The sequence below is a fragment of the Pseudorca crassidens genome, chromosome 15, assembly GCF_039906515.1.
Source record: "Pseudorca crassidens isolate mPseCra1 chromosome 15, mPseCra1.hap1, whole genome shotgun sequence".
NCBI lineage: Eukaryota > Metazoa > Chordata > Mammalia > Artiodactyla > Delphinidae > Pseudorca > Pseudorca crassidens.
This window is the reverse complement of record NC_090310.1, coordinates 28,797,608-28,821,128: the sequence shown is the minus strand read 5'-3', so window position 1 is coordinate 28,821,128 and position 23,521 is coordinate 28,797,608. Positions and strand designations below refer to the sequence as shown.

Here is a 23,521-nt window from a genome sequence, read left to right as displayed (position 1 = left end):
GTTGCCGTACATCGTGTGCCTCTTAGGGGAGAAAATAGCTTCCTCCCTTTTTCTGGCAAATTGAAATGACCACTCTGCATCTTTCTTTTGTTCAGATCAAACCGAGCGCTGATCAACGTCTGGATCCCGTCAGTGTTTCTCCGGGGCAAGGCCGCCAATGCGTTCCACGTGTATCAGGTAATCACCTGGTTTTCAGTTAGATGTCACCGCTGGGGTGGGGACACACTTGTTTGTTACTCTCTGGTGCTTTTGCGTCTTGGCGATGGAGTGCCATACGGAGAAGCCACAGCCTCCAGATGCCAGCATCCACCTGCCCAGCCTCCCCGAGGAAATGATCCTTCCGTCAGACAGAAGGAGGCAGGGTGGAGCTTTCTCGTGCTGTCGGGCCTCCTAGCGTGGCCATGACCGCTCAGCTCGGACTGCTTGAGCAGAAATGGGATTCGTTGGCTCGTGTTGCAACTGAAACGTCCAGGCGTGGGTCTGGCCTCAGACCTGCCTGGACCTGTGGTCAGACATCTGCTCCCATTTCCCCTGGTTTCCTCTGCTTGGGCGTCCTTTTCAGGCTGGCGCCCTCTGTGGGTGGACCAGGCAGCTCCCAGCAGCACCAGACTCTCAGCCTGTCCGGGCATCTCTCAGGAGTCTGTCTTGGATCCCAAGCCCATCCCTAAACCCCAGTGTTGGGAGATGGACTCCTGTGATGGGCCAGCTTCGAATCATGTGACCCCCACTGGCACTGGGGTTGGAGCTGCCCTCATCTGACCATGTGACTGAGAGAGGGGTGAGGGGCCCCGCAGATGAAAACCAGGCCACTCTTTGCCAAAGAAGGGGCAACAGCCGCTTGGCAGGTGGACACTGCAGATGTGCCCTCTGCTTGCTTGAGGTAGGGCTGATCACCCCTCCCCGGCTGAGGACTGAGTGTCTGAGACCAGGGGCCTTTGTTTTGGAGGTGATTTTGCCCCAACAGTTGGGACCCCAGTTGTCCATCTTTTCTCTGATTTTCTGATGCCTCTTCCAGCCCTGCCTACCTACCCTCTTCTTCGCTTTCTTGTTTCTTACCTGATCTGCAGCTGTTGGCGTTCACTTGTCCTGGGACTGTTTTGTTTTCAGCTTTGACTCTTAGCCACTTCTGCTTCTGCTGTTGAATTATCACAACAACTTTCACTACACTTTGTTCTGATTCCCCATGAGCTCCGTGAAGAGCCTTGAGTTCTGTTGCCATTTCTCTTAGTGGGGAATTGACCATTGAAGAAGTCTTCTCAGCTATTAGGATAGTTTCCCCAGAGACTGGGGTGGTGCAAAAAGGACCTTGAACCTGAGGCTAGAAGCCCTGGTTTCAGTTTTGTGGCCTTAGGTAAATCTCAGTTTCCTTATCTGTAAAACAGAAATAATAATAATGCTTACTTTGCAAAGCTGTTGTTATTGGGATTAGAAATACGTGGTGTCCAGTAGGCACTTGGTATTCGTTTCTCATCTTCCAAAATGATCGCCGTGTTTAGTCTTTGATGGCAGGACTGGCAGTGGGCATGGGTTATATAATGGGCTTAAGCATGATACACGCCTCTTACCTGAAATCTTACGGACAAATGAGCTAGAGTTTGGCAAGGAAGTTTGCACTGGAGAGTTATCCTAGCTTACTTGTTCAGCTGGGCGACAGTAGCGCTTTAAGAAGAGAATCTGAGTGTTCCTGATGCTCTCAGCTCTGGCTTGAAAAGAGAATTAGATATGACAGATTTCCGAATATCCTTTTCTCCTTTTATCCCAAACCAAACCCCCGCCCCCCCCCCCCAAATCTCTTATTTGAGCATCCTTCAAGTTCTGCTTTGCGGTCATCAGAAAGCTGGGAGGTGTTGCCTGGAGAATGAAAAAAGTGAAGCAGACAGCTTTATTTTAGAGCAAAATTAAAATGCGAGATCGCTTGAGAGGTTTCCTTGACCTTTCATTTTTCACTCCTCTCCCTCCCCTCACCCCAGGAAGCAAGGGCCGTTTTTAGCTCCTGAAAGCCAGTTAAGGAATGAGATGGACACAGCAAATATGCAGTTGCCTGGGAGATTGTTTCCACAGTGGCCACCGTGGGATTCGAGCCACACTCTCCCCATCCTTGACCATTTCCAGAGCTTTCCTGGGTGTGGTCCAGCCAGTGCGTGGAGGATAAGGCCTGGATTTCATGGAGCCATGAGGCTGACAGCTCCCACATCACGTAGAGCAGCTGCGTCCCACACTGTGGGCTGTCTGAAATCTCTCCTGATCTTGGAGTGTGTTGAATGCAACTGTTTTTCTCCTTTTAGCTAACAACGCTTCTGGTTGGTACCTAAGAGCAAACTCTGAGCATGTGTTTGGAAGCATTTTAGAAAGTCTTCATTACAGTGTGATTTTTTTGGGTTTTGTTGTTTTTTAAATGATAAATGGTATTGGAGAGAGAGTGACTCCTGTAAAATACTGCTACTGTTGGACATTATTTTTATTCGTTAAAAAATGCATTTTATATAATTCCACAAAAGATTTGAGATAATTTCTAGAGAAACTCAGAAAAGAGTGATAAAATAGAAGTAAGAAATAAAATATCAAGAGTCAGAGAAGATGTAAACTAAGAGTGTTTCCATTAAGGGAACAGTGGAAATCACATATATACATACATACATATATATGAGATCCTATGTGGTTGCTCTCATTGGTTTGTAAGTTTCCTTTGAGCTTCCTGGCAACCAGTGTGAAAATGGAAATGTGGCTATTTTGGATAATTCCATTGCTAATGAGAAGAAAATATGTCAGTTCCTCAAAGGGAGTTCTAAAAGAAATGTCCTCACAGAGCTTTAGATGAAGCAATAATAAAGAATGTGGTAGACGATGCCCTGTTACATCCCTAGGACAAATCAGTGTCAGGTTTCCTTAAGATCTCCCTCCAAGGAAGCCAAGGGCATAACCTCAAAATGAACCATAGTTCATTTGAAGAGCCCAGACAAAAGGATCAGCACATGTAGCTTTCTCAGTAGATCTGCACTGTCCAGTCCGACAGCCACTAGCCACGTGTGGTCATTTAAATGTTTTCTTTTTTTTTTTTTTGGGTGTGTTGGGTCTTTGCTGCTGCAAAGCAGGAGATACTCTTTGTTGTGGAATATGGACTCTAGGTGCACGGGCTTCAGTAGTTGTGGCGCACGGGCTTAGTTGCTCTGCGGCATGTGGGATCTTCCTGGACCAGGGCTCAAACCTGTGTCCCCTGCATTGGCAGGAGGATTCTTAACCACTGTGCCACGATTGGTGGCATCATTTAAATTTAACTTAATCAAAATGGGAAGAAATTAAACTCTAGTTCCTCAGGCACACCAGCCACATTTCAAGTACTTCTTAGCCACACGTGGCTGGTGGCTGCCGTACTGGACAACGTGGATACAGCACATTTCCATCATCTCAGGAAGCTCTGTTGGATGGTGATGATCTAGAACAGTCTCTCCCAGAGTGGCGGAAAGCAAGATGATCTGTGTGCTTAGTGAGGTTTTAGAGAGACAGAGATTGGACGTCCAATAAATAGTTCTGCGGGGAGAAGGCCACTCGCTTTTCAGCTCTTCCATCACTGACAATGACCTGAAAGAGAAAGTCTCCACGTGGCCATTAGGCCTTTAACGCCCTCTAATCATGCATCTTAGCAAAGACAGAGGAAGGCCCAGGATCCACGCCTTTGGCAGGCAACAGACTCCAGCTCTATTAACTACATTGTTTTCTTCCATTGTATTTGTTTTTACATCTGCCTTCTACTATTTTTCCATTTACCACAGTGATGTACAGTTTCCTTTTAAAATAAATTTAAGCAGAAAGAAAGTGAGTCAGCTTAAAGAAAAATACTAAATGTATGATAATGAAAACAGCAAGAAGTTTAGGACAGTGCTATGGGAATGAATAATATTTGGGAAACGCCACCTCTCAATGGTCTGTGTATGTTACATAAAATAGCTCATTCAATCCTCACAACAACCCAGTGAGGTAACAAATGCTTATTATCCCCATTTTATAGATGAGAAAACAAAGACACAGAGAAGCAGCTCATTCAGTAACATGACTCTCAGCCCCCAAAGCATTTTCTGACAAGGTGCCGGTTTGCACAGATTCTGTGAATGTGGGCAGAGTCCAGATTTAAAAATCCGAGAAGCAGATGGGGCAGTTGCCTTGGAAGGGCCCAGCCTGACCAAGAACTTGCCTGTGTGGATGGCCCCCTGCATCCCTGAGGCCATGGGCCAAGGGCCCCCCTGCCGCCAAGCCAGGGTTTTTCTGTCCATCTGTTCCAGGCCCCCTGCAGTACTCACATCAGAGCCCTGCAAAACCCAGAGCCAAGCTGTGCGCAAGTTTGCTTTGGAAAGTTGTTAAAGCAGGGCCTGTTGGCCATGACTGCTCTGGCCACAGAAGAGTTTCAGGGACGCTTCCTCAGAAGCCCTTGTTTGAGCAGTGGCAGGGTCCCCAGAGCCTGCCCTGGGACGCTTGGGAACTGTGGCACTTCTGACTGCAGAGGAACTCAGCTAGGTCACCTGCTGCCCGGTGTTGCTGGGCTCTCACCACTTGTCTTGTGGGAGAGGTCTGGGTGTATGTTTTGCACAAAGGATCCTGGCCAGAAGTGCTGTCCCTTGACTGGATTGAATGCAAGTTATTAAAAATAGTTTGTATCTCCAAACACCGTGGTTTCCACACTCTACTCCCAGGTCCCAAGGTGGGTGCTGAGGTGTGTTCTGGCATCAAAGTAAGAAAAGGCAGCCTTTGACCAGTTTTCAGAGCAAAAGTAAAATTGATGTCCAGAACTTTCCCAATTTCAATTTTTCTTCCACAAATGTTTCTCACTTCTGGCCTCTGCCAGCTAATGCTTGGCTGCCAGCAGACACTAGCCAGAGATGAAATGACTAAATAGCAACAAACAGAATGGAAAAAAACCAAAGCAAAACCCTGTTTACTAACTGGTCTTGCTCAGTTTCTCTCTCTCTCTCTCTCTCTCTCCCTCTCTCTCTCTCTCTCTCTCTCTCTCTCTCTCTCTCTCTGTCCCTCTCTGTGTGTGTGTTAATACACAGTTGTCGTGGTGGGTCTGACTTTCTGTCCCTTCCACATGACGTAGTGATTAATTCCTAGTTTATACCTTTGCAGATGTTTTCTCTTATTTCCCAAATACCCCAACTTCCAAACCAGTTTGACGTCCACTGTCTTAATATCCTACTGTAGTGTTTATAAAGGCATGTTAGGCCTTAAAACAATCTATTTTTTTTTCCTTATGCAAATATTACAGCCGCTAAATCGGCATGAAATAATACATCAATACACTTACTCTCTGAACCCTTAGGTCTTTCCCTTTGAAAAGCACTGTTAGTGTAAGTACAGCTGGAATCAGTCCTCTACGTGGGAGTTTATTTCAGCCTTTGAGTTTCGCCACCAGAAACACTGGCTACAGTGCAATATTCCATTTGCCCAGCACAACTAATTAGGTCTCCTTTGTAAAGAAAGTTGCTTTGTTTCAGCAAAGTTTTTTCCTTCTAGAATAAGTCCCCTTTCCTTGGGACCACAGGAGGCTGTCTTGACTTAGAGTAAAGGCGGTACCCCAGGAAGACTCCTTCAGTGTTGGAGGTTCCCCCACCCTCAAAAGGTTATTGTGTAGCCTGGGCAGGTGTTTTCAAGGTTTATTCTAGGGGAGCATATTTATATATGCAGTGCAGGGAAAGCCCATGATTTTTCGTATTAATAATAGATCACAGGGTCTGGCGGGCTGCATGGGGCCGCAGGTGGTTTGGAGGATGGTCACGTTTTTGCACCTCAGGCTTCGGGTGCTTCAGCCCTTTTCATCTCTGTCCTAAGATGGTTTACTCTTCAGGCCCTCAAGTTTGCTATTACCTACGGTTCCATCTATGCGTACTTAGTGTATAGCTGTGCGAGAGGGAGGGATTCATCAAGTAGAGACGGATGAGATGTTTGAGCCACGCACAGAAATGGGAATGGCAGCTGCAGTGACATGGGCTGATCAGAAGCCTCCGCCCTAGCGGTTACCATTCCAGGTGTGGGGACATAGGGACCAGTTCTGAGGCCGAAGGGATTGTCTCTCGTTCACGTCAGGTCCTTCCCACCACACCTGCTGTGAACCAGGCAGGCGGGAAAGGCAGCTGCAGATCGTTTGATTTCTGAGTTTCGTTCCAGCCAGGTTGGCTTCTGTGCTGCACGATAAGCGAAACTGGGGGAGGCTTTGCCTTTGTTCTCGCTCTCTCCTTCCTTGAGGACTTTCCATCCCACAAAGTCAAGCACCTCCGCACCTCTGAGGATTACAGCACATTAACCTCCAGGTGTTCTTGGGATGCTCAAGGCTTCTGGGAAAGCCTGATACAGGTGAAAACAAAAAGCCAAACGGAAAAAGCCTGTTTGCCTCCCCCTGGACGTACGTGTCATTATTATTCTGTTACTGCCTTTATCTTTTCAAACAGGAGGAACTTTTTTTTCCCCTTTCATAGTATAATTCCTTTATTTATCCCAAAGCTGTGGATTGAGGGCTGACTAGATGCCAGACATGTGCTAAACGCTGCAGAGCCTGGGGTGAGCAAGACGTGACATTGCACTTACCCTCCCAACCTCACAGTCTAGAGGGGGACAGTTGCTCTCGAGTAAACAGGACAGTCTCGCGAGATAAGGGCTGCAGAGAGAGGTACGGGTGGGAGGGACAGAACACCACTCACCTTGCAAAGTGACAACAGACGATAGATGGATAACGTGGTTGGCACAGCGCCTGGCAGACAGCTACCGTGCAGACACTACCTTTAGTGACCTAAGGACCACTTGACTTGTGATAAGCAATTAGACCTGAAAGTAAACATAAAAGAGTTACCCCCTGTTGAACTGAATGTCTCTGGGAACGTTTGCGTGTTCAAAAAAGCCTTTAGCGTCTACTTGATCAAGGGTTCCACATCAGCCTCCTTAGGGACGGCAACGAGCAAGATACCTTTGTCCTCAAGGTGTCTGGGTCTGGTGAGGGGACGGAGCCCCATCAAGCAGCTGAAATGCAAGGGTCGTGTCGAGCGGCTCCATGGAGGCTTAGCGGAGGGGTGAGCTCTGCTGGAGGGAGAGACCTGGGCTCAGAGGTGAAACCTAGGGTCATAGTTCACTTTCCCAATGGAACTCCCTGGAAGCCTGAAAGCATTAATGCCCAGGCCCCAGTACATTATAGTTTCACCAGCCCAGAGCTGCCCAGTTGGTGCTAGGTTTAGTCTTGTTCTGAATTCAAGTACAGTCCTTACTTATTGAGTACTGGGTTGCACCAGTGACATTATTCACCAGCGTCTCCAAGGTGCCTGTACGTGATCCCACAGCGTCATCACCCTCTTGGCCTCCTCCAAGGAGGTTTCCCAAGATGGTACCCCAGTTTAATGCTGCCTCTTTGTGTGGAGCCATAGGCACAGCTGGCGTGTAAATCTGGATGAGCTAAACACATATATGTTCTCGGTTTCTGTTGCTGGAATACAGTTAGGGTGGCCTCAAGGAGGTACCACCCCCAGTTCTGATGTACTACTGGCCGTCTTCTTCACAGGGCACTGCAGCTGGCTTTGGTTGTTGTTGATCATTGTCAAGGACGTCTTCTCCTTTGAGATCTGCTTTGTAAAATCCCTAATCTTTGCTAATTAAGGCAATCTGAATTGGCCATAATTCTTATATTGGATTTTCAGGACATCTCCATTTCTGATTTGGTGTAGAAATAGACTCTAGTAAAATTATTGAGTATTAAACATTATATTAGGAACGCTTTTTGCTGTAAGTAACATATTATCTCACTCAAAGTGACTTAACCAATAGGAGTTGATGTACGTAACAAAAAGCTGGGGACTCAGGTATTCAATAGCTTAATCACATCAGTGGCTTCCAGAGCTGTTAGCACTTCCTCTTTACAAGACAGTGTCCAAGTGGGAAGAAGAGAGGTTTTTACTCACACATTATTTTTTTAATCAAAAAGAAAAATCTTTGCCTAAAGCCCTCCTGTGGACTTCCCTTAGGTCCCATTGACCCCAGATGAGGTCACATAGCCATGGTTTCGCTGAAAGCAAAGCTGGGAAAATGAGCATCTCCCTGTCTCAGTCCCTGAGCAGGTGGAGAGCTCTGCCAGTAGGTGAGACAGGCAGGGAGCTGGCCATTGGGTAGGCAGCCGGGCGTCTGCCACAGGCACTGTAATGTACATTGTGTTGACAGAAATTAATCAGTTGAGGGACTTCCCTGGTGGCTCAGTGGTTAAGAATCTGCCTGCCAATGCAGGGGAACACAGGTTCGAGCCCTGGTCTGGGAAGATACCACATGCCGTGGAGCAACTAAGACCATGCGCCACAACTACTGAGCCTGCGCTCTAGAGCCCGTGAGCCACAACTACTGAGCCTGCGTGCCACAACTACTGAGCCCTGTGCTGCAACTACTGAAGCCCGTGTGCCTAGAGCCTGTGCTCCTCAACAAGAGAAGCCACTGCAATGAGAAGCCCATGCACTGCAACAAAGAGTAGCCCCCACTCGCCGCAACTAGAGAAAACCTGCTCACAGCAGCGAAGACCCAATGCAGCCAAAAATAAATAAATAAATAAATTAATTAATTAATTAAAAAGAAATCAGTCAATCTAAGAAAGAAATGGAAAATTTTATTCGAGTCAAATTGAGGATTATAACCTGGAAACAGCATCTCAGAAAGCCCTGAGAACCATTCCACCCATTAGAAGTCAAAGCACGGTTATATAAGTTTTTTCGAGACAGAGGGCTGTACCTGAAATGATGCATTACTGACAGTTGACACAATCCAGATGTGCAAGTACAAAGTGGTGGGTCATCATGACCCCTTAAGAGATGAAGAAGGGGAGAGGAGCTTCAACATGGAGGAAGAGTAAGATATGGAGATCACCTTCCTCCCCACAAATACATCAGAAATACATCTACATGTGGAACAACTCCTACAGAACACCTACTGAATGCTGACAGAAGACCTCAGACCTCCCAAAAGGCAAGAAACTCCCCACGTACCTGGGTAGGGCAAAAGAGAAAAGAAAAAACAGAGACAAAAGAATAGGGACGGGACCTGCACCAGTGGGAGGGATCCGTGAAGGAGGAAAGGTTTCCACACACTAGGAAGCCCCTTCGCTGGTGGAGACTGCGGGTGGCGGAGGGGGGAAGCTTCGGAGCCACAGAGGAGAGCGCAGCAACGGTGAGGAGGGCAAAGCGGAGAGGTTCCCGCACAGAGGAGCCGTGCCGACCAGCACTCACCAGCCCAAGAGGTTTGTCTGCTCACCCAGTGGGGTGGGTGGGGGCTGGGAGCTGAGGCTCAGGCTTCAGTCAGATCACAGGGAGAGGACTGGTGTTGGCGGCGTGAACACAGCCTGAAGGGGGCTAGTGCACCATGGCTAGCCGGGAGGGAGTCTGGGAAAAGGTCTAGAGCTGCAGAAGACGCAAGAGACGTTTTCTTCCCTCTTTGTTTCCTGGTGTGCGAGTAGAGGGGATTAAGAGCGCCGCTTAAAGGAGCTCCAGAGACGGGCGTGAGCCGTGGCTGTCAGCGTGGACCCCAGCGACGGGCATGAGACACTAAGGCTGCTGCTGCCGCCACCAAGAAGCATGTGTGCAAGCACAGGTCACTCTCCACACCTCCCCTCCTGGGAGCCTGTGTGGCCCGCCACTGCCAGGGTCCCGTGATCCAGGGACAACTTCCCCAGGAGAACACACGGGACGCCTCAGGCGGTGCAATGTCACGCTGGCCTCTGCCACCGCAGGCTCACCCCGCATCTGTACCCTTCCTCCCCCCGGCCTGAGTGAGCCAGAGCCCCCGAATCAGCTGCTCCTTTAACCCCGTCCTGTCAGGGCAGGGAACAGATGCCTTCAGGAAACCTACATGCAGAGGCAGGGCCAAATCCAAAGCTGAACCCCAGGAGGTGTGCGAACAAAGAGGAGAAAGGGAAATCTCTCCCATCAGCCTCAGGAGCAGCGAATTAAATCTCCACAGTCAACTTGATGTACGCTGCATCTGTGGAATACCTGAATAGACAACGAATCATCCCAAATTGAGGAGGTGGACTTTGGGAGCAATGATATATATTTTTTTCCCCCTTTTTTTCTTTTTGTGAGTGTGTATGTGTATGCTTCTGTGTGTGACTTTGCCTGTATAGCTTTGCTTTTTACCATTTGTCCTAGGGTTCTGTCTGTCCGTTTTTTCTTTTCTTTTTTTTTAGTATAGTTTTTAGCGCTTTTTATCATTGGTGGATTTGTTTTTTGTTTTGGTTGCTCTCTCTTTCTTTCTTTTTTTATTTTTATTTAAAAAATTTTTTTAATAATTATTTTTTATTTTAGTAACTTTTTATTTTATTTTATCTTCTTCTTTCTTTCTTTCATTCTTTTCTCCCTTTTATGCTGAGCCATGTGGATGACAGGCTCTTGGTGCTCCAGCCAGGCATCAGGGCTGTGCCCCTGAAGTGGGAGAGCCAAGTTCAGGATATTGGTCCACAAGAGACCTCCCAGCTCCACGTAATATCAAACGGTGAAAATCTCCTAGAGATCTCCAGCTCAGTGCCAAGACCCAGCTCCACTCTACAACCAGCAAACTACAGTGCAGGACACCCTATGCCAAACAACTAGCAAGACAGGAACACAACCCCACCCATTAGCAGAGAGGCTGCCTAAAAACATAATAAGGCCACAGACACCCCAAAACACACCACCAGACTCTGGTGGACCTGCCCACCAGAAAGACAAGATCCAGCCTCATTCACCAGAACACTGGCACTAGTCCCCTAGACCAGGAAGCCTACACAACCCACTGAACCAACCTTAGCCACTGGGGGCAGACACCAAAAACAAAGGGAACTGAGAACTTGCAGCCTGCGAAAAGGAGACCCCAAACACAGTAAGTTAAGCAAAATGAGAAGACAGACAAACACACAGCAGATGAAGGAGCAAGGTAAAAACCCACCAGACCTAACAAATGAAGAGGAAATAGGCAGTCTACCTGAAAAAGCATTCAGAGTAATGATAGTAAAGATGATCCAAAATTTTGGAAATAGAATGGAGAAAATACAAGAAACGTTTAACAAGGACCTGAAAGAACTAAAGAGCAAACAAACAGTGATGAACAACATAATAAATGAAATTAAAAATTCTCTAGAAGGGATCAATAGCAGAATAACTGAGGCAGAAGAACGGATAAGTGACCTGGAAGATAAAATAGTGGAAATAACTACTGCAGAGCAGAATAAAGAAAAAAGAATGAAAAGAACTGAGGACAGTCTCAGAGACGTCTGGGACAACATTAAATGCACCAACATTCGAATTATAGAGGGTCCCAGAAGAAGAAGAGAAAAAGAAAGGGACTGAGAAAATATTTGAAGAGATTGTAGTTGAAAACTTCCCTAATATGGGAAAGGAAATAGTTAATCAAGTCCAGGAAACACAGAGAGTCCCATACAGGATAAATCCAAGGAGAAACACACCAAGACACATATTAATCAAACTATCAAAAATTAAATACAAAGATAAAATATTAAAAGCAGCAAGGGAAAAACAACAAATAACACACAAGGGAATCCCTATAAGGTTAACAGTTGATCTTTCAGCAGAAGCTCTGCAAGCCAGAAGGGACTGGCAGGACATATTTAAAGTAATGAAAGGAAAAAACCTACAACCAAGATTACTCTACCCAGCAAGGATCTCATTCAGATTTGACGGAGAAATTAAAACCTTTACAGACAAGCAAAAGCTGAGAAAGTTCAGCACCACCAAACCAGCTTTACAACAAATGCTAAAGGAACTTCTCTAGGCAGGAAACACAAAAGAAGGAAAAGACCTACAATAACAAACCCAAAACAATTAAGAAAATGGTAATAGGAACGTACATATCGACAATCACCTTAAATGTAAATGGATTAATTGCTCCAGCCAAAAGACATAGACTGGCTGAATGGTTACAAAAACAAGACCCATATATATGCTGTCTACAAGAGACCCACTTCAGACCTAGGGACAAATACAGACTGAAAGTGAGGGGATGGAAAAAGATATTCCATGCAAATGGAAATCAAAAGAAAGCTGGAGTAGCAATTCTCATATCAGAAAAAATAGACTTAAAAGACAATTATGAGAGACAAATAAGGACACTACATAATGATCAAGGGATCCATCTAAGAAGAAGATATAACAATTGTAAATATTTATGCACCCAACATAGGAGCACCTCAATGCATAAGGCATATACTAACATCCATAAAAGGGGAAATCGACAGTAACACAATCATAGTAGGGGACTTTAACACCCCACTTTCACCAATGGGCAGATCAAACAAAATGAAAATAAATAAGGAAACACAAGCTTTAAATGATACATTAAACAAGATGGACTTAATTGATAATTATAGGACATTCCATCCAAAAACAACAGAATACACTTTCTTCTCAAGTGCTCATGGAACATTCTCCAGGATAGATCACATCTTGGGTCACAAATAACGCCTTGGTAAATTGAAGAAAATTGAAATCATATCAAGTATCTTTTCTGACCATAATGCTATGAGACTAGATATCAATTACAGGAAAAAATCTGTAAAAAAAAGTACGAACACATGGAGGCTAAACAATACATTACTTATAACCAAGAGATCACTGAAAAATTCAAAGAGGAAATCAAAAATTATCTAGAAACAAACGACAGTGAAAACACAATGACCCAAAAACGTATGGGATGCAGCAAAAGCAGTTCTAAGAGGGAAGTTTATAGCAATACAGTCCTACCTCAAGAAACAAGAAACATCTCAAATAAAAAACCTAACCTTACACCTAAAGCAGTTAGAGAAAGAAGAAGAAAAAAACCCCAAAGTTAGCAGAAGGAAAGAAATCATAAAGATCAGATCACAAATAAATGAAAAAGAAATGAAGGAAACAATAACAAAGATAAATAAAACTAAAAGCTGATTCTTGGAGAAGATAAACAAAATTGATAAACCATTAGCCAGAGTCATCAAGAAAAAAAGGGAGAAACTCAAATCAATAGAATTACAAATGAAAAAGGAGAAGTAACAACTGATGTTGCAGAAATAAAAAGGATCATGAGAGATTACTACAAGCAACTATATGCCAATAAAAGAGACAATCTGGAAGAAATGGACAAATTCTTAGAAATGCACAACCTTCCTAGACTGAACCAGGAAGAAATAGAAAATATGAACAGATCAATCCCAAGCACTGAAATTGAGACTGTGATGAAAACTCTTCCAACAAACAAAAGCCGAGGACCAGATGGCTTCACGGATGAATTCTATCAAACATTTAGAGAAGAGCTATCCTTCTCAAACTCTTCCAAATCTAGCAAGGGGAGGAACACTCCGAAACTCATTCTACGAGGCCACCATCACCCTGATACCAAAACCAGACAAAGATGTCACAAAGAAAGAAAACTACAGGCCAAAATCACTGATGAACATAGATGCAAAAATCCTCAACAAAATACTAGCAAACAGAATCCAACAACACATTAAAAGGATCATACACCATGATCAAGTGGGGTTTATCCCAGGAATGCAAGGATTCTTCAGTATATGCAAATCAATCAATGTGATACACCATATTAACAAATTGAAGGAGAAAAACCATATGATCATCTCAATAGATGCAGAGAAATCTTTTGACAAAATTGAACACCCATTTATGATAAAAACCCTCGGGAAATTAGGCATAGAGGGAACTTACCTCAACATAATAAAGGCCATATATGACAAACCCACAGCCAACATCATCCTCAATGGTGAAAAGTGAAAGCATTTCCACTAAGATCAGGAACAAGACAAGGTTGCCCACTCTCACCACTCTTATTCAACATAGTTTTGGAAGTTTGAGCCACAGCAATCAGAAGAAAAAGAAATAAAAGGAATCCAAATCGGAAAAGAAGTAAAGCTCTCACTGTTTGCAGATGACATGATACTATACATAGAAAATCCTAAAAATGCTACCAGAAAACTACTAGAGCTAATCAGTGAATTTGGTAAAGTAGCAGGATACACAATTAATGCACAGAATTCTCTTACATTCCTATACACTAATGATGAAAAATCTGAAAGTGAAATTAAGAAAACACTCCCATTTACCATTGCAACAAAAAGAATAAAATATCTAGGAATAAACCTACCTAAGGAGACAAAAGACCTGTATGCAGAAAATTATAAGACACTGATGAAAGAAATTAAAGATGATACAAATAGATGGAGAGATATACCATGTTCTTGGTTTGAAAGAATCAACACTGTGAAAATGACTCTACTACCCAAAGCAATCTACAGATTCAGTGCAATCCCTATCAAACTACCACTGGCATTTTTCAAAGACCTAGAACAAAAAATTTCACAATTTGTATGGAAACACAAAAGACCCTGAATAGCCAAAGCAATCTTGAGAAAGAAAAACGGAGCTGGAGGGATCAGGCCCCGGACTTCAGACCATACTACAAAGCTGCAGTAATCAAGACAGTATGGTACTGGCACAAAAACAGAAATACAGATCAAGAAACAGGATAGAAAGCCCAGAGATAAACCCATGCACATATGGTCACCTTATCTTTGATAAAGGAGGCAGGAATATACAATGGAGAAAAGACAGCCTCTTCCATAAGTGATGCTGGGAAAACTGGACAGCTACATGGAAAAGAATGAAATTAGAACACTCCCTAACACCATTCACAAAAATAAACTCAAAATGGATTAAAGACCTAAATGTAAGGCCAGACACTATAAAACTCTTAGAGGAAAACATAGGCAGAACACTCTATGACATAAATCACAGCAAGGTCCTTCTTGACCCACCTCCTAGAGAAATGGAAATAAAAACAAAAATAAACAAATGGGACCTAATGAAACTTAAAATCTTTTGCACAGCAAAGGAAACCATAAACAAGATGAAAAGCCAACCCTCACAATGGGAGAAAATATTTGCAAATGAAGCAACTGACAAAGGATTAATCTCCAAAATTTACAAGCAGCTCACGCAGCTCTCTATCAAAAAGATGAACAACCCAATGCAAAAATGGGCAGAAGACCTAAATAGACATTTCTCCAAAGAAGATATACAGATTGCCAACAAACACATGAAAGGATGCTCAACATCACTAATCATTAGAGAAATGCAAATCAAAACTACAATGAGATATCACCTCACACCAGTCAGAATGGCCATCATCAAAAAAATCTACAAACAATAAATGCTGGAGAGGGTGTGGTGAGAAGGGAACCCTCTTGCACCCTTGGTGGGAATGTAAATTGATACAGCCATTATAGAGAACAGTATGGAGTTTCCTTAAAAAAGTACAAATAGAACTACCATACAACCCAGGAATCCCACTACTGGGCATACACCCTGAGAAAACCATAATTCAAAAAGAGTCATGTGTCACAATGTTCATTGCAGCTCTACTTACAATAGCCAGGACATGGAAGCAACCTAAGTGTCCATCGACAGATGAATGGATAAAGAAGATGTGGCACATATATACAATGGAATATTACTCAGCCATAAAAAGAAACGAAATTGAGTTATTTGTAGTGAGGTGGATGGACCTAGAGTCTGTCGCACAGAGTGAAGTAAGTCAGAAAGAGAAAAACAAATACCGTATGCTAACACATATATATGGAGTCCAAAAAAAAAAAAAATAATGGTCATGAAGAACCTAGGGGCAAGACGGGAAAAAAAGATGCAGACCTACTAGAGAATGGACTTGAGGATACGGGGAGGGGGAAGGGTAAGCTGGAACAAAGTGAGAGAGTGGCATGGACGTATATACACTGCCAAATGTAAAATAGGTAGCTAGTGGGAAGCAGCTGCATAGCACAGGGAGGTCAGCTCAGTGCTTTGTGACCACCTAGAGGGGTGGGATAGGGAGGGTGGGAGGGAGGGAGACGCAAGAGGGAAGAGATATGGGGATATATGTATATATATAGCTGATTCACTTTGTTATAAAGCAGAAACTAACACACCTTTGTAAAGTAATTATACTCCAATAAAGATGTTAAAAAAAAAAGAGAGATCAAGAAGGAAGGTTATCTTCTAGGAAGTTGTCTTGTTGATGCTGGGAGAATGTCACTCTTTATGGTTGAGCAGGCATTTCTGCTGATGGGGGCGGTTTGGTCGATGCCTAATGCAGATACACAACGCATAGTAGAGGGAAGAGAGGAGGCCTAAGGGCAGAGAAATTTTTTTATGTTTAAAGTTTTCTCGTCTTGCTGTAAAACATGAATTCCATTTTACAGTTGTCATTTAATCCTTTTGGCCACCTTCTGTTATAGGCAGTAGTATCATCTCCCCTGTTTTTATAGATGAGGAAGCTGTGACTCCATGGGTTAAGTAACTTCCTCTGGGTCACACAAGATCCTGCCTGTTCCTCTTGTTATCCCCCCCATGTGGCCCACTATCTGCCCCATAGGCACGTGCCCTAAGCGTATGTTTCAGTGAAACAAACCCATTTCCATCACCTGTTTCCTCCAAGGAATTCTCCCCACAGTTTCATTGACCCATCGCTCGTTGTCACAACTGCCACGGGCAGCTGGTATTGGTGACAAGGTAATATCCTCACAGGGTGGAGAGAACAGTGAAGACCAGTGTGTGGAATTTATGGGTCCCTTGGAATTTGAGAGATTCATTAAGGCAGAGATTTTCAGCCTAAATGTATAAAGTCATAGAATATTAGGGTTTGAATAAAATGGAGAGCTCACCTTTGTGTGTGCACGTGTGTGTGTACGTGCATTTTGAAATATGTATTCAGTACTATAATTTAATATTTGAAAAGCTGGGGGGAAAAAAGACAGACATGGGCTTTGTGAATCAGGTGAGGTGGATATACCATCTTGGCGGGTGGGATGTCCGGTTTTGACCCGCCCTCTTTTATATTTCTTTCTTTTTTTTTTTTTTCTTTCGGTATGCGGGCCTCTCACTGTTGTGGCCTCTCCCATTGCGGAGCACAGGCTCTGGACGCGCAGGCTCAGCGGCCATGGCTCACGGGCCCAGCCGCTCCGCGGCATGTGGGATCTTCCCGGTCCGGGGCACGAACCCGTGTCCCCTGCATCGGCAGGTGGACTTCCAACCACTGCGCCACCAGGGAAGCCCTATATTTCTTTCTTATATGAGGAAAGTAAAAGCAGTGACTTGCAGAAGAACATGCTGCCAGCAGCACAGATGTGTTGCCTGGAGCCCTTTGTCTTCCTGTCTTCCTAGCTACTGTGTCCCCAAACAGCCCCAGTTTTATCTAGAGCTGCTCGGGGCATTTATCAGGTGGTGACTTGGAAGGTTAGTCGTGGGGCTGATAACTTTGATCATCATGGAGATCTGCAGCTTTTGTTTCTTCTCTGTTCTGCGGTCACTGTCGTCACCTACTGAAAACAGGTTTCCCCCTCTATCAGAAAGCAGAGCGTTCCTGTGAGATCTTTTGTAAGTTGAGATGGCGTCAAGTGAAGAAGCAGTTAGCGTTTTTTGTAAAAGCGAGAATCCTTTTCGGATTTCTTTCAGTTATCGAAAACACGTGCTAATGTAGGTCTTTAGTGAAAGCAAAGTGGCATAAAGCGAACTTTCAAAAAGCTAGGGATGCCGGTGTCTGGTTTTAGTTGGGAAGGGAGGATGGGCTGGGCGAGGTACACTTGTGATTGAAACAGCCACGTTCTAATGGGGAAGGTGGATGTTAATCATTATAAACATGGAGAATGTTTCAGACAGGGAGGTACAAAAGCAAAGCATGTGGCCACGCCACTCTTGCTGACGTGGTGATGGTGCCTCCTAAGGGCAGGCAGACGACCCAAGTGATATTAACTGTCATCCCTGGAAACGAAGGGGTGGGGGCAGGGCAGGGATGGTGTCCAGGGAGGGCCCTGGGAGTGGAGAGCAGAGAGCCTGACTTAATCTTGGCGACCAGAGCTCAGCGATCTCTGTGGGGACACCTGAGGCTGGGGAGGCGGCAGGAAGAGCATCTCAGGAGAGTGCAGTGGGATGCAAGGAGCCAGCGGAGCCAGCAGAGAGGCCCTGTGGAAGAGAGAAGGGAGGGAGGAGTGAAGGAGAACCCAGCCGAGGCCTGGCAGCAGGGCCAGGGTTTCAGGTGTCCCCTGAATGTTTAGCCTCCTGATCTCAGGAAGGCGCACTGCGTAGGGAATCTGGAGCCCTGGCTTCCAGGCCTGCCCCGCCGCTGTGTGTCTTGGCCAACTCCTCCCCCCGCCCCCCACTGGCCTCCTCCAGTCTGATGAGCTGGCCTCTGAGGCCCCTGAGCTCAAAGCCGTGTATCCCTTGCCCCAGCTGGAGCCGAGACTCCCCAGGCCCCCAGGAAGCCCGCCTGGCCTCCCCGCTCCCCCAGTCTTCTAGCTCCTCCTTCGATGAAGAACCAGGGGAGGAAGGGACCGTGGCACCTCTGAGGCAGAGAAGGATGTGCAGTTTTGCTCCTCAAGGCAGCAGAAACAGCCTCGTGCCTCCTAATTGAGGGCCCCCGGCCCTCGCTTCCTGCATCGGCCCAGGGCCCTCAGAGCTGCCTGGCCCAGAGTCACCTCCTTCACGTACTGTTTTTAGATGGTGGTGTCACCTTTTCTAAGCCCACCTTAAAGCTTTTTTCCAAATGAGGCAGGATGTAAGTAATTACATAAAAAAGGAAGAGAGGTGTTCGGAAGTCCTTTCCTTTTCCTGTAGTGCATTGGCACAGCTGAATGGACCTGTGTCAGCTTGGTCCCTGTATCCCACCTTCACCCCCACCACTAGAGAAACAAAACCTAAGAAAAAATAACTTGGCTAAGATGTGAATCTGTTTCCCTCCAGTAATTCCCTTTTCCAGGTTCCTCAGTCACACCCAGCTGGTCCTTTTCTGCTCCCTCGTCTGAAGGGAGATTTCTGGTGAAAATCGAAGTCCCAACAAAGCTGCTTTCCTTCCAGGCTGTTGCTTTCAAAAGCCTGGAGTTTGTTTCTTTTTACAGAGAGACTCCTTTGCATTTTTGTTGGCCTCCTGAGGAGGCAGGTGAGGGTTCATGGGGAATGTGCTGAAGCTCCCAGTGGCCGGGCCCCCGGACAGGTGAGACCTCCAAGAGAGGGTGGGGTCCCAGCGTGGGCAGAAACTCTCCCCTGCCTTGAGTGGTGCGGGAGCAGAAACCAGGACCCCGCAGGCTGGCAGCAAGCATGCCAGTCCCTGCAGGTCCCGTCTGCGTGGTCTGGGTACCACACAAGTGCCCACGGTGTCCGGTAGGCAGGGGATGGGGGCAGGACCCCCGGAACGGCTGAGATGGCCTTCCCTGCCGACTCAGCAGGACTGTTTCAGAGTCTTGATTGAAGTGCAATCAACAGTTACTTCTGGAAACCTTGATTTTTCATACCCACTCCAAGCACCATGAAGTCTTGTAATTACACAGGAAGAACAGGTTGTTTCTTCTCCCTACCCCGCCGTTTCCTGAACAAAAACTAAAAATATAAAAATTCCACCATGAGTTATTTCAGCCGCGTAGGTCTCCTCGCAGGAGGGTTAATACTTGTGTCTCAGGATGCCGTGCAGTCCAGGGCCTGGAGTCGGCATCCATCAACCTTTCCATCCACCTGACACAGGGCTGGTGGGTCATCACGTACAGCAGGGGGAATGAGGTGCCCCACCTCCCAGGATGTGATCTCGCGCAGTCAGGGCATGAAGTAAGGCCGGCAGAGTGACCTGGTCCAGGGTGATGGGTAGAAAGATCCTTCTCACCCAGGCCGCGTGCCCCGTGCTCCCTGACCCAGGCCAGGAACGCCTACTCTTCCATTTTATACACCTGGAAGGTTTTGATTTTGATTTTTTTTTTTTTTTTAAATGAGGTGGTGAAAAGCGATGGCCATTAAATTCACATCTCCCCTGCAGAGGAGCTCTTGGGCTAGAGGACGAGAGAGAAAACCGTCCCAGTAAAGCTTCTCTGCGAGCCTGGGTGGTGGGGTGAGCAGCATCTTCCCAGACTGTGGCCAGAGCCCACCCCCCTCTCTCTCCTGTCCCCTGTCTTGGCAGGTGGGCTCAGGGGACACGGAGAGATGTGGCTTCGTCCTCAGCTCTGTGAGACTCAAGCAGCCCCTTCACGTTAGCCTGGGGGAGATGAGAAATCCAGAACTGGCCGTGTTCTGCTCAGATTCTGAACCAGTAAGGCCACTGATGGTCCCCCGTCTCCTTCAGCTCTTCTTAAACTTTCCCCTCCAGTCCACTTAGTGCAGAGGCAGAGAAAGCCCAGGAGTTTAGGGTCACAGCGCAGTATGTATTCATTCAATGAACATTTGCTGAGCCCCTCCTGGGGTGGCAGGAGGGACAGAACAGTCTTCCCTCCCAGCCTCCATCCAGCGGGAACTGCAGCCTCCCGGTCCACATGAGGCAGTCGTGGGCACTGCTCGTGCTATGCCGCATGCATCCAGGTTTTGTCATTTAGACAGTTTTGTGTTTCCCCCAGTTCATCCACGGTGAAAATGCTCCAGGTTTCGTGTGTTTAACCAGACTTCGTTGCCCCCGTGGCATACCCCTTATACTCAGCCTCTAGAGGGCCCTCGTTCCAGAAGGAGCTTCCACGGGAGTCACCTCTTGCCAGTCACCACTTGCTACTTTGGGGCTGTCTGGCTCTTCTGTCTCCAGGCATGTGTCATGAGGGCCGGGCAATGGTGACCTCCCTGCGGGACGTGGAACAGAAAAAGTGCTAAAGTGTCAGCGTGGGGGTCTTCGAGCTTCTGTCCTTTCTCTCCACTCAGCCCCATGATTTCTCTCCCTTTCTCCCCCTCTTGTCCCTTCTTTTCTACTTTACTCTTTCTTATTTTGCTTCCCTCTTCTCCCCCTCCCCCCATCTCCCTCCTTCCTCCTCCTCTCCTCTCTCCCTTTCTCTTTGGGGCTTCTCTCTCTCTCTCTCTCTCTCTCTCTCTCTCTCTCTCTCTCTCTCTCTCTCTCTCTCTCTCTCTTCCCCCCACTTCTTGGCTTCCCAGCCTTCTCTCTTCTTCCCCGTTCTTAATCCTCGACCCAGAGAGCAAACTCCTAACTCCCGGTATCCACCCATCTTTCTTCTGCCCTGGGAAGAAAAGTTCTGCAAACCACGGATCCGTGAGTGTTTTCTGCCTTCAGTCTTTGGATGGCTTCTTGTTGTGCACCCCATTCTCTCCATTTGGCTGCAGCCTTTCTTCTCTAAGCTTTTGGGAAGAGAGAAGGGAAGGAATCAGGATAAAGTGCAGGGGGCACTTTTTCTCCTGGAAGCCCGGATCGCATGCAGACGTGACAGCCCCAGGCTGCCTGCCTGTGGCAGTTGTTGGAAATCAGAGGATCCCTGCCTGCTGGGAAAATGTTTTCTGGCACGATTACCTCGTCACTCCTAATACTATCCACCTGCAGCTTTTTAATGACCAGTGATTGTTCTGTTACAGGGTTAAAATGGTACAGAGTTGATTGGTTGGTGATATGTTTATTCTTAAAAACTTTACTGCTCTTCATCAATATCTGTAAAACCATATGCCGGTGCCCCCTAAATTAACCCGATCAGGAAAGAAAACAGCCCCATTCACCATACAGATCACATATAGAGTGTTCGTGTTGACAGTGAGGATTTTTTTTTTTTTTTTTTGCCAGAAAGTTGTTTTCCAAGTGGAGTGAGTAAGAAAGGGAAAGGGCACCTGTTTTGTCTGGTTGTGGTCTCGGATTTCTGGACATGGTTTGGTCCTCTGCACCAGTTTCTGTCCTGCTGTGTTTCTGGGGTTTTTCCCACATGCCACATGCCGGGTAACAACTCTGGTCCCAAGGCCTGGGGACTGTCCTACTCAGAATCAACTCAGATGTCTCTTCTTTCTTCCCACCCCCAGGAGCACTTGTTTTCTGTTTCTCTTGCCAGACCACGCGGGGGCGGGGTGTTCGGGTTGCTGCCCAACCTGCTACACCACAGCCCATTGTCGAGGCAGGGACGCCCCCATGACAGTGATCTGACCCCGAGCATCAACAGTGTCACAGCTGGAAACCCCTGGTCTCCCTGTGCTCGGTCCCTCGTGGGCAGGTTTCCGTGGGGAGTCATGTCTCGGCGCGTGGGCTGCAGGTGGAGGGGGATCTGAGTAGAGTCCCTGGTCACCTGGACAACAGGGCATCTGATGCAGCCACCTCCTCGGCAGGGCCCAGCCTGATCCTGCGATGTGATCCCCCTTCACATCCAGGCCAGAGATCCTCCAGTTGGGACAGTGTGGACTACTAGCTGATCAGCTGATTCTTCTGTTCAGGGTGCTAATTCCCTATCTATACCTGCACCGTCTTCCTTGTAGGAGAAGGAAACCCAGCTCAATCCAGTGTAAGAAATGGAGGACATTCCTTGACTGCCTAATGGAAAAGACCAAGGGCATGCGTAGCTTGAATTTCAGGAGCTCAAGGTTATGAGGACTCCGTCTCCAGTCTTTGGAGAGGGTTGTTTTGCTCTCTGGGTTGGCTCCGTTCACGGCCAGGCTGTGGTGGCGGCATGTCTGTGGGCACCTCCAGGCTTGTATCCCCTCAGCTCAGCTGCCCCCACTGGAAAGGCCTCTGTTTCTCCCAGTGCTGACAAGGACCCTGGATCTGAGCCTTGCTTCCTCTTGGTGGTGGGGGCCATGCCCCTTGTCTGGTAATCTCTGTGTTCGCCAGGGTGCTGTACTTGCATACCTCCTCCTAAAGCTACAGACCAGTGGGAGCAGGGTGCTCCCCCAAAGGAAAATGAGGGTGCTCTTACCAGCAGAAGGGGGGGGTCAGACTGGCCAAAAGAGCATATGGCCCCCAGAGCCTGCAGGCTGCTCGTAGCCTGGGGTTGTCTCGGGAGCCAGTTTGGTGACATTTAAGTATCTCTACACCAGGGTTTCTCAACTGTAGCACAGTTGACATTTGGGGCCAGATAATTCTTTGTTATGGGGCCTCACCTGTGCATTGTAGGACGTTGAGCAGCATCCCTGGCTTTACCTGGTCCCACCTCTCCCTCCTCGCCAGTTGTGATGACACGAGATGTCTGCAGACATGGCCCGTGTCCCCGGGACATGGAACTTCTGCTCTACATGGAGCCGTTGAATGCTGCTGTGGTTTTATCAGACATTTATTGGCCTTCCTCTTCTCGGGCATAAATGGGACATGATACATGCCCTCCTCCTCTTTAAATAGACCTCTCTTCTCCTTACTCTTTTTAAGCTTCTGCTTAGTATTTTCTAATATGAAGGACTTGCCCCTAACCCAGGGTGACCCAGAGCAAGGAGTGTGCCCCAGCCTCTTGTTCCATGTCACAGTGGTTCAGCAAAAGCCACTTAGGTTGATGCCACGGTTCTCATGTAGTCAGCATGGCCATGGCTACCACATTTATAGCTCTAGCGTGGGCCTGGCTCCTGAGGTCTAGACCTGGCCCATGGTGTGCCACAATATACAGGCTGTGACCTGCTGCTCACCCAGTAGGTCAGGTCCACAGAGGCACAGCTGAGTGTCAGTTCTGTTCACTGCAGTATCCCCAGTCTCTAGAACAGGGGAGGCAAGCTCATTGTATATTAGACAAATGGATGGATGGATGGGTGGGTGGATGGATGGATGGATGGATGGA

At 46.8% G+C, this 23,521-nt stretch overlaps 1 protein-coding gene across 5 annotated transcripts in view; it reads left to right on the top strand.

The window, feature by feature from the left end:
- The window catches only part of SNX29 (sorting nexin 29), a 552,359-nt gene that overhangs the window by 375,450 nt on the left and 153,388 nt on the right, over positions 1 to 23,521 (top strand). For 4 of the 5 annotated variants that reach the window (XM_067706614.1, XM_067706617.1, XM_067706618.1 and 1 more), the window contains one exon: positions 96 to 177. In XM_067706614.1, coding sequence (XP_067562715.1) covers positions 96 to 177 — 82 coding nt within the window. Of the gene's footprint in view, positions 1 to 95; positions 178 to 1,970; positions 2,017 to 23,521 lie in introns of those variants that run through there. The other variant, XM_067706616.1, reaches the window with a different exon arrangement.